This window comes from Helicoverpa armigera, chromosome 15, assembly GCF_030705265.1.
Source record: "Helicoverpa armigera isolate CAAS_96S chromosome 15, ASM3070526v1, whole genome shotgun sequence".
In the NCBI taxonomy this organism is placed as follows: Eukaryota; Metazoa; Arthropoda; class Insecta; order Lepidoptera; family Noctuidae; genus Helicoverpa; species Helicoverpa armigera.
The window spans coordinates 5426994-5439485 of record NC_087134.1 but is presented as its reverse complement, the minus strand read 5'-3'; the positions used below and the strand labels follow the sequence as shown (position 1 = coordinate 5439485).

The window sequence follows — 12492 nt, the reverse complement described above, 5'->3', positions numbered from 1 at the left end:
TCCATATACCTAATACCCATAATTACAAATAAGCGAGACTTTTGCCTAGTCCAATCGTGGGATAATAAATAGGCTTGTGATGAGCAAATACATTCAGAATCAGTTGTGGCAGATATCACTTACTTACTACAATAATTATGACGTGAGTCTTGGTATACCTATGTTATGAGCATATATAGTTTTGTTTATATACCTACATTCGTAACCTATTTTTAATCCTTTTTTACTCCGTCTAAAGCCTAAAGCTTGAGATCATTGACATTCTCACTGCTACCGTTGTGACTTTAGAGTAATATGTCATGTTCAAGGATGACATTATTGTGGCTAAGTTATGACTTTTAGGCAACAAAGCCTTGTTGTATTGGGTAGGAATTTTAATTTAATCCCTTTAAAAAGAGGTCGCATTATATTTGGGATTTGATTGATAGATGCAGCTCTTCAATATCGAAATAAAACTTTGGATTACAAATGGTTATGTTGAAATGGTAAAATTTACATGATTATGAGGTAAGGTAATAATTATTACTAAATGTAAGTGTGATTATAATACGGTAATTATTGTTACACAGCTGATAAGATTCGCCGTACATTCTCTCACTATTTTTACTTATGCGTCAACTTCTACACTATAGTTACTGCTGAAGTATTTCTTTCGTTTTATGTAAATAAAATCGAACAAAAAAAATATATTCTATTAATAAATACCTTTACTAATAAGCCCAGTACTCTATTAGTATTCGCCCTACATAAAAACAAACGAAAACTTTTTATAATAAAGACGATGTTCGATTTTTAAATCAAAAGAAATTAGAAATGCTTTCATCAATCTATCATTATCTAGTCATTAAGTTAAATCCACGGAGGTTAAATCGATCACAAACGTATAAATGGCACGGCCATTAGGAATAATTTCAGCATATATTTTTAGTCATTAGTTTGAAAAATCTAGTTTGAGTTAGGCACCTAATGGACCTTTACTAATACTTATGCGAATGCGAGTTGATTTTTTCGTTTTGCTTACACGTTATAACTGTTGAATCGATTTAGATGACAGGTATATGGCGTAGACTTAACTTGAACTACTGAGAACAGTTTGTAGTTGTGATAATGTATGTAAATTATTTTTTCTTATACCTAATTTGATTTTGGATTTATTGTGCGTGTAATGCTGGGGAGTTTGTTGCGCTACTTCTATATGTCAAAGGAAGGACGATTTATGAGCTTTTTTAGCATTTATTTAAAATATTTCATAGTTGATGAATTAAACAAAATGATGCGGGCTGCTCAGAAAATGTTAGTACCTATAATATCCTTTATATTATATTGATTGCCTTAAAGGACATCGTTAGAGGACCTACAATTAAGCCGCAAAGATTCGGAGCAGTGTCCTTATACACGCAATTTCAATGCTATCGTCTTTTGTTTCTACCATATTTAGAGCAACTGATAAGCTATATAGAACAAGCCATACTGACTCAATTTTTGAACATATTTAGGCCAACATAACTACTTATCTTGAGGTCAAACTACTATCATTGTTGTGAATGATTAAGGATGGTTGTAGGATTAAGGAATGTAACCAAAATAATCGTGTTATAAAAGGGAAGTAATCGAAAGGTAAGTAGAAATACATAGTTACCTAAATATTTATATTAATAGATCGTTATATTTTATTCGATCATTATAGATCGTTGAATTACTATATTTTGCAACATAAACCATGCATACACATTATATATTTATTATATCAGTGCAAAGTAAAAAGTTTTATAATTAATCATAATCATCATGTTTCAATGCTAAAAGTGTAACGTATTGCAAGTTAAGAGATTTAACTACATAATATATTGTTATTGACTACTTAGGTATATATTATATACGATGATAAATACTATTTTTATTGGCGTCAATGCACTGACCAGTAGGATTCGGAACGAATGGCATTAATTCATGATGCCTTTTGCATAGGCCTATATTGGGTTTTATTTCGGTACACACACATTATTACGAGATATGCCTTGTCAGCATTGAATGGAATCTAGATAAGAGACAATTTTTATATTTAAATGGGTGAAAGAAATAGTACCTATCGGCCATTTACATAATCTCATAATCAACACGTATGAATTTACGTGAGCGACGTGAAATTTTCAAATCCATCAAACGTTATAGATTAGTCACGTAACATTTTAATTTTATCGATATCGATATATCTATCGTGCACATACTTAGGTAATTTAATTTATAGAGAAATAAAATCGTATTTAAAATTTATTTTCGTATCTGTTAGTGATATTGATTTTACTGTCTCTTTTAATTTAAAAAAAAAAACTTTTTTACAAAAAAATTAAACCGACTTCCAAAAACACTAAAAAGCAAAAAAAAAACTAATTTGAGGTGCATCGGCCTAGAAGTCGGTGTCTAATCGATGTTACTAAGTTAATTTTGCCACCGACTTCTAGGCCGATGCACCTCAAATTAGTTTTTTTTTTTGCTTTTTAGTGTTTTTGGAAGTCGGTTTAATTTTTTTGTAAAAAAGTTTTTTTTTATTCACAGCTTTTCAGTGATACGAATAGTTGTCACTATCCATATAAGTGGAAAGTTTTCATCAATACAAAGAATATAAGCCCAAATACGAGGTATTTCAAATATTCAGTTGTCGAATTCGGATTCCCTCGACCTTCTTTGGTCTCCATCATCAGGTCAGTTCCAAACCTTCACTGTTGCAAAAGTCTCGTCAATACAAATAATATGTATAAGCCCAAACACGAGGAAGTTTACATATTCAGTTGTCGAGTTCCCTCGACCCTCTCTGGTCTCCATCATCAGGTCAGCTCCAAACCTTCATTGTTGAATAGTGCTTTCAGGCATATACCTGAGTGTCAAGTTTTTACCCTATGTAGGTATGCCTACAACTTTCGAAGGTTGCCCTCGATTTCTCAGGGTTTCCACCATCAGATCCTGATCTGATGACGATGGGACCAAATGACAAGCATACCCTTTCAAATAAAAAAAGAATTTTTGAAATCGGTCCAGGCGTCTTTGAGAAATCGAGTAACAAACATAAAAAAAAAAATACAGCCGAATTGAGAACCTCCTCCTTTTTTTTGAAGTCGGTTAAAAATAAAAGATTCCGACAAATTGAACGCCATTTTGAGAGATCGGTAAAAAATTAACATTACACTACAATACTCTAAATTATTATTTAATTGTAAGCAACTTATATTTACATTACATTATCTTAGATCAATCTCAATTACATTATTACGTCCCTATAAATCATAATACACCTCATTAGTTGCACTTTATTATAAGTCAAAACTTTCCTTAGAAAACATAACTTAGTACATTAACATTATATCATTCATTCATCTTAGTTACACGTGGCCATTGCCACGTGTAATGCACTGAAGTACAAAAAGGTTTTATTTTTGACCTTTTGTGGCCTTGTTTATGGAGTTACTCGAATCATTCGATAGCGGACTCTAAAGCCCTCGTCATCTCCTGAGTCTTTTCCCAACTATGTTGGGGTCGGCTTTCAGTCTAACGGGATGTAGCTGGGTACCAGTGTTTTACAAGGAGCGACTGCCCTATCTAACCTCCTCAACCCAGTTACCCGGGCAACCCAATACCCCTTTGCAAGACTGGTGTCAGACTTACTGGCTTCTGACTAGCCGTAACGACTGCCAAGGATTTTCAATGGCAACCGCGGGATCTAAGGTCTTGTCTATATCTCGACTGCCAAAGATTTTCAATGGCAACCGCGGGATCTAAGGTCCCGCCTGTATCAAAATATACATCGGTTCAGCTATTTTACCGTGCAAGCATTTATAATATTAATTAACTTGTAATTTGAAAACTCCCACATAAAATGAAAAACAAGCAAGCGAAATTGAAGAGAGTTAATTGTATGTATGTATTTTCATGAAAACGCTGAAATCTATTTCAGTGAAATATTGTCTGGAGACAAACAAGATTGCTCGAACGTAAATTGATATAAATGTAAGAGTACGCTACTAACGAGTGCAGCTACCCCAAACAAGTGAATACAGGATGTTTATAAGGAAAAAGTAGAATAATGGCGGAAAATTCGCAGAGTTCTACAAGTATTTTGAGGAAAATTGATGCATGTGTGGCAAAACACTTTATGGTGTGTAGGTATAGGAAAAGAAGCACAATTCGTTTTATATCAATTATAAAAACAACAAACAGAGTTTTTCTTACTTTCTAAAAGGCGATAATTTTACTCGCGCTTAGGTATTAAATTCTTATGCATGTACATTTATTAGTTTACAGTCCTTGGAAACTGCTCATAAAACTACATTTTTTGCATTTTTTCAATAAAACATCCTGTATACTCTAAGGATAAATTATGCTTAGTCACAACCAACAGACTCGAGCTATTAACTTATCCGAGAGTGTATCTTCATGTAGCTTCACGAAGATATGTGGAATTAGAACGAATTTCAACCCTGAACAAAGTTATATATAGTCAGATACTCTTTATGTGACAGAGATGGACTCAATAAAGGACAGAATAAAACAAATGAGAACTGAAACAAGGTTTTAAAGAAGGACGGTCGTGTTTGGGGACGTTTTATAACACCATGCTGTATATTAAAGTATTGAGAGGTGCGGGTGGTTGGTATTTCTCACTGTATAACATGATATTAATTTGCATTACATAGTGAACTGTAGGAAAAAAAACATGTACTACTCTGACTCTGTAATTTAAATAATTGTTCTTTGAAATATCCCACATATGCAGATGAGTGTAAATTAATTTACTAATGTATCATGGTTTTGTGACGCACAAGTTATTATTTTAAAACGTCAAGGCGGTTTTAAAATACAAATTATCATGAGGTACAATATACAGTTTGCATAACCATATAGGCTTTTGATAATTTATTTATTTTGATAAAAGCAAACGTATGTCAAAATCAAATCAAAACTTCGTCCATTAATCATGTTATCTAAACAAAAAGTGCTTACTTATTAAAGTTGATAATAAATAGAAACCAAACAAATTAGTGAAGCCATTATGAACTTAGATATTATAATAAACTATGGCTGAATTTCACAGACAGCAAAAACGTCAGTTTTCTCTTAAAACAACTGTTTGCTGCGACTTGTCACGTTTTTTTCGTATATCATGAGCCTAGCCTTTTTTCCAATGTTGGGGTCGGCTTTCAGTCTAACGGAATGCAGCTGAGTACGACTGTTTTACAAGGAGCGATTGCCTAGCCTATCTTACATTACATTACCTCTTTAATCCAGTTACCAGGGCAACCCAATACCTCTAGGTAAGACTGGTTGTCAGACTTACTGGCTTCGGACTACCCGTAATGACTGCCAAATGATGTTCAAATGACAGCCGGGACCTATAATTTAATAATAAATAAATAATTCTAATAAACAGACGTTTATTTTGTCGGTGAACTTTGGCTTTGGATTAATTGATGGACTGGCTTTGCCCTAATCTTCTCACAGAAACTTTATCTTTCTGCAGTCGTGAAGTTTTTCTATCTTAGCTGTAATTAAAGAGTTTTGGTGTGACAAATGACTTCAGGGAATTACTGAGCTCAATCAGAATTACTGCTGAAGTGTTTGCTAGTACCTAATCTTTTTTGTGTATTTTTGGCCTGCGCTGAACTATTATTTGGAAGCCGTCTATAAAGTCACTAAAAGATATGTACCAGATTTTATTATACAGTGAGAAAACGACGTGACACATTAGGTATTTCATAGAACAATTTTGTAAAACAATCTAGCAATTTATAAATTGTCTGTGTTATTGAATCCTCTTCATAATAGTACTTATTGAAAATAATCCACCCATGAATATTCCCACGCTCTACACTGTGCAAAATTTCAGTTTCAGACAAATTACCGAATAAAAAAGCTATGAAATAATAGTTTGGATGGTGAATTACCACGGTTATTAGTGACAGTTTTTGACATGAAAATTATCTGTATGTTTGTTTATTTGACAGTTTCGTAAACGTAATTAGTAATCATCTACCTAATTTATTTTTAAGTAGGTGCTTTTCATAAGCTGTTTTGTTTGAGTTTCTATACAAAATTAGGTAGATAACGTATTTATGATTTCTAAGAAGAAAAATGTCGCGTTAACATGCAAACTAAAAATACATTTCTAGTTTTTAGGTATTTCTTGACACTGACTTTTAGAATTTGACAAACGTGTTTGACTTGAACATTTTTAGATAGCTATTCGACTTTATAAAAAGATTGTTATTTTGTAGTGACTTGCTAGGTTTATCTAAGTTTTATAGGTCAAACGGTTTACAGTAGTTTGTTTTTTGTTTGAAAAGTAAACAACTAAACTTACAGGGTTACTAATACGTCTTTAGCTTATAAGCTGCTGAGATTGTCTGGATACAGGTAATAAATAGGTAATTATATCTCAGATATTTGCTACTTTTAGAGGAGGCCTGTGCCCAGCAGTGGGACGATAAAAAGGCTGTAACAGTAACAGTTAGACCGAAGTAACGTAGAAGTTAATTTTTAAATTAATTACAACAAAATTAATAATGGATGATGTAGGTACAGCATATTATATTACAAAAACTATTAAAAAGATCAGTGTGAGTAGTGTCACACAAAATAATATACTGCGTATATTTTATTTTGATGTAATTTGCATATTATATGCAAGAATTTATTGTCACAAAAAGTGACAAAATAAATTGTCAGGATTGGACCTTAATCCGGATGCGAAACCAGTGTTTGTAATAATACTATCCTCTTGTTTTTGTTAGTATATAAATAACTTTTTAAAATGATTTTATAGGTGAATTTATAAGTCCAGTTTTCCACAAAATGTATTATCCTACTGGACTTGTACAGTCAGTATTCATTACACAAGAATGAGCTTAAGTATGTTAATTACATTAAACTTAGTACTTATTGAACTGCAGTTTCTCTTTATAGATAAATATAGCCTTTAAATATATAAGCATATGGTACAATATTGTCTTGTGTCATACTGAGATAACAAAGAGAGTATTGTTTGCCGAATTTATAGGTAACTGTATCAACATTCAGCATTTATTACAAAATCCGTTGTTTTTTACTACCATTGCATTTCAGAACTGGTACAATGCATCTCAAAATGCAGGGGCAGCATTATCAGACAACATTTTATTATTTTTATTTTTAGCACCTACCTTGACATCTGGTTTTTACGTTCCAAAAATAACTTGTTATATTCTTCAGTAACTTATAAGGGGTCGTAAACTTTCGATACCTAATTCGGTAATTTGAATAAAGATGGAGCGAAGGTATTCGATTTAAAATTGATTCGCTGTTATGTCCCCTTAAAATACTTTAACAAGGGAAACCTTACAGATACAAAGTCAAAACTGGAATGACATTTTCTTGGTCACCATTAATGGATATTGAGTTACAACTTCGTCATGCAAAAAGGAACCCTATACTTGACCACATGTATAAAAGATAAAGATAAGAAATCATTTATTCAAAGTAGGCTGAAAATCAGCACTTTTTGAAGGTCTAATTTACAAAAGACAACCGCCAAAACGCTCGCCCTTCACCACTTCCTATTGTGTTCTTGATGGGAAGAAGAAGTAGTGGAACAAACTGCTCAGCAACAAGCAAATATAGATCGATAGACATAGGTACGGTAGACTGCACATCAGTGGTAACTGTCATGCACCTTAACTCAATAGTAATAAGTACGATTTTCCTATAAAACTGTTACTGTTGTGACCTGAAGTTGACTATACTAATGATAATGAACTTTAGATCCACAATTCTCAGGTTATTGTTCTACGTCATGACCCCTTATTAACTGATCTAGGACTGGATCAAACGTGACATACTGTAGTACCTAAAGTATGCGACATCTATTACCTAGTACATAAACACGTGAACTATGCATACATTTATACGATTACTCACAAAGATTTTTTCTTATAAGGTTAAGTTTTAAATAGCTTTGGTGATACATAATCTATTTATAAGTAAACTAAATGTTTCCCCGCGGTTTCACCCGCATCCCGTGGGAACTACTGTCTGAACGGGAATAAAATATAGCCAATGTTACTCGCAGATAATGCAGCTTTCTAATGGTGAAAGAATTTTTCAAATCGGTTCAGTAGTTTCGGAGAATTTACGATACAAACAAATAAAAAAATGTTTCCTCTTCGTTGCCTATATTAGTACGGATATACATACCTAATTGAATTTTCTTGTAACTTATGATACGTCAAGTAAACATACAAGATTGCAAATTGCAACCAACAACATTTTAAATTGTATTCTTAATGTAATTAAGTTCAAACAGAGAAGTCGTACATTAAACCCCAATGGTTCTGCAGGCGTATTTATATTATTTTATGTTGTCGCCGCATGAAAGCTCAACAAACCAATTAGTTTCATTTAAATTTCACCTACAGTGAAAACGTTAATTAATCCCTGAGAGAGATGCGAATAAGGCAATCGATGCTTAAATGTAATATTTGATGTCAGAATATTTTTATTTATTGTACGGTGGACTGCACATCAGTGGTAACTGTCATGCACCTTAACTCAATCGTAATAAGTATGATTTTCCTATAAAACTGTTACCACTGACCTGAAGTTGACTGTACAGTCAGCAAAAAAAGGTCATTAACTCATTTAAAAATGTTTATTTAGAAAGTAACTGAACAGTAACATCTCAACTGGTAATGTTGTGTTCAGTGTCTTTTACAAGTCTTCAGTTTACCTAGAATGTGAATCATGTCGCAGTCAAGTTTACTAGGAGATTTTAGTGTTCAATTATTTCGTAACTATGGCTTAATGGATTTTTGTTACTAAACATACATCATATAGATAATAATTTGGCGTTCAATATTTTATTGCCTTCTTATATAAAAGTCATAAAATAAGATTTTCAGCCTATCGCATAGGTATATATAGTTAATAAAATAAAATAATTGTTATTAAAATTAAACGTTTCAAGCCTACTTAATAATATATTATTCGGAACATCTGCGTATTTTCTATAAATCTATTTTAACGATTTCTTCCGCGCGGAAATTGATTAAAAAATGCTGAATATTAAAATTATATTGACGTCTTATTATTTTTAAACCACTATGTTGAAATTATATATTTCTAAAATATTATATTTCCCTGTTACCTATCAAGTCCATATTATGTATATTGTCCTGCCTACAATGCATAGATGAATAAATTCATGGGTAAAAATTACAGCGTACAACGGGGTTTCTGCCTTAAATTATGGTCATTTATAATTCACCTAGTGCAAAAACTAAAAAATATTGTTTTGGAATATTTAGTAAGGTCGTATATTGATTTTATTTTCTGAAATTTAAAAATCTGTTATTTTTTTAAATCCTCCTAATCAATTCTTATTTACTCATATTATGAATAGTTAAAGTTGTTATTTAAGGCTATATTTTATTACAATATAATAGTATAAAACCTTAAGATTTTTACATTCCACATGCAAAAAAAACAGAATATTTCCCACTTTTACTGGTGTTTGTAACTCGTATTATCAAAAATGGTTACAAATCGAACCTACTTTGTAACAATGGCGATACTACTTATTATGCAATATTGAACAAAGATTTAACGTAATATTGTGTGTAAGAAAATGTTGTTAATATGGTCACATTGATTAAAGCATAATCTGCCGAGCCTTTTTCCCAACTATGTTGGGGTCGGCTTCCAGTCTAACCGAACGTAGCTAAGTACCGCAGTCCATAAGCAACAAAAATAAATAAATTACAAAGATTTCACCATTTTCGTAATTCTATCGCTTTAAAAAACGGTGAAACTAGTAAAGCAATGTGAGTTATGATTTTTTTGTCTCGGTGACTTATTTGATCTTATAACAATAGAACGGTGCGCAAAGCATAAATAAATAAGTAAGAAAGGGCTTAACAGCTTGATAAGGTAAGAATCTCAAGTTTTTAAAATGAGTTTTATGAAATTTTACAATAGATAAATAATATTAAAAATTGATTACCTAATACGGGTCCAACGATGAACATGTAGGCAAGCATAATTAGTACTATTTGTAGTCTGCGAGATCCCTCCCGCACTTTGAACGCCACATTCACAGTCGCCACAAAGTCCTTCACGGAAAGCAACGACAATACACTCGGGGACTTATCGCTCTCTACTTCCTTCGTCTTTTTTGTTTTCTCTTTAAGTCTTAAGACGATGTAAACAAACCCGAACAAGTAAAACACACACGCTACTATGAACACTCCGTAGTAACCGAAACGACGCGTCATGATACCACTGAGCGCAAGCCCTACGGGCCTGCTTAGAGTTAATATTGCCGTTATGATCCCTAAACGGAAAGTCCTCTCGCTGTCATTCGTGATGTCAGTGACGTAGCTGTAGACAGCCATCGTCATAGCAACGCGCCCCCCGGCCAGCGCTGGTGGGAGACCCTCTATCAATGCCGTCTCGTTCAACCCAACTTGAAGGAAGAACACCGTGCTCAGTATAATACCGATGGCGGATATCAGTTTCCCTAGGATAGGCAATACCATAAAGGCTTTGCGGTTCCCTGTTCGATCGCTCCATGCTCCTAAGAAAAGTGTTAGTATTCCTGGCAGAGCAGTCTGCAATGGGAAGCTCCAAGCGGTCATTGAAGCCACCATGGTCTGCACATTTTTCTCTTGTTCCGTATAGTTGTGCGTGCGGCCCTGCATTATATGCCTGCAGGTCCGCTCGTCGTATTGTAGATTTACTAGACATGATTTCTCTAAGCACAGATTTTGGACAGCTAAGCCGGCGAGCACACTCGGCAACACGTAACAAATAACAAAAGGTTCCACTGTAACTTTAGATCTAAAAGCCCAGGACTCTTTGAGGAATTGTTTCAGTCTTTTGCTCAATTTCGTTTCTGTTTTCTTGAGCTCGGTGCCGTATTGTTTGTTGCACTTGCATGGTTCCACACTCACGATCTTTTCTCCGGGCACTTCGACCCGTAACGTCATTTTGACAACAGTTTACCACTTTATCGTTCATTTGTTTTTTAACATAATTTAGACGAGAATTGTTTTAAAGTTTGTGTTTGTAAATGAGTAAAAAAAGTGTTTTTTTATTATTGAATTAATTTGAAATATTTTGTTTGTGTAGTATCACAGTAGCACGTAACGTATATCGGGGCGAGCGTTCGGGTGCGCGTGCGACGGCAGATTGCGAGCGCGCGGCGGCTGCTGCGGGCGACACTAGTTCTGTTACTGGCTATCAGCTGGCCGTTGGTACAGTTTAATTTGTACTTTATTATGTTATCACGTGGCCGTGCTGGGCTCCTACTCGCGTGTTTTCAAACTTCCATTAATATTTGTAATTGATCATATGCAACATTATAAGCTAACCAAATCCTCGCCGCAACTCTTTTATACATAAGTATATCACATAATGAGGAATATTCCACAATGCTTAATTAGGTAGCGATGCGGTTATTATGCATATGATTTATAATTTCTCATAATAAACTGTTAAGGGTAAATCAAAACTAAGATAAAAATAAGTAATCTATGTTAGGATTTTAAAAATTAGAAGTTTAAGAACAAGATTTTTAACCGACTTCTTAAAAACGAGGAAGTTCAAAATTCTGATATTTGTATTTTCTAAACAAAAATAAACAAAACGTCAAGTCTAGATAGCGTCGACGTGCCTACTAGTCTACGTAGGGTATCTAATTTTATAATATTCAGTTCATCAATAAAATGAATGTGGAAATTTTTGGGACCTTCGTTTATTTGAACATCACTCACGAATGTATAAGAATCAATACCTTCTATGATTCATTTTGGAGACGAATTCGACCACACTTGATTGTCAATTGTTTGTATGTTGATAAATGCCCGAAATACATAAGTGAAAATTAACTTCAGTCTGAGCATAAAAACTTTTTCAGAAGTTAATCGTTAAAGAATTACTATAATCTCGTATTTTATATATATTTATGCTATTATAATCATTAAACATAATAATAAATACTACATACAATAGTATAGACATAAAAGTAAGTAAGTACATAACTTGATTCAATTTTTAAGTATGAGTGAAATAAAGGCCTCCGAGTTTACTCTTCGAAGTACACCTGAAAACCAACTCCAAACTAAAATCACTACAATTATTAAAATTCCCATTTCTCTATTTTACCTACATTATAACAAATGCATTTTCTTGTATTTTTCAATTACATTTAGTGAACAATACCCCGTCATCGAAACAGCTAATGACATTTGTGGAGCACGTAATATATACGTTCCAATTTTTCCGAAATCTCGGTCAAGAGGCTTGCCAGAGTTGCGTAATGTGTATATTATCGAATAAATTAGATGGCTTTGACAATGACCATATTTTATAATTGAAAGAACAATCAAAAAGCACTTTTTTGTCTCAAGGCTTTAACTCAGAACTGTGTTGCAATAGTCTGCCAAAGTACTCTATGTATTTTTGTAATGG

General features: G+C 33.3%; 1 protein-coding gene across 1 annotated transcript in view; it reads right to left on the bottom strand.

The window, feature by feature from the left end:
• The window catches only part of LOC110370560 (proton-coupled folate transporter), a 42078-nt gene extending 30778 nt beyond the window's left edge, over positions 1–11300 (bottom strand). Inside the window, exon 1 of the mRNA XM_021326414.3 lies at positions 10025–11300. Within this exon, the coding sequence (XP_021182089.1) occupies positions 10025–11009 (985 nt within the window). The 5' untranslated portion in view covers positions 11010–11300. The remainder of the gene's footprint in view (positions 1–10024) is intronic.
• Positions 11301–12492: the final 1192 nt, after the last annotated feature.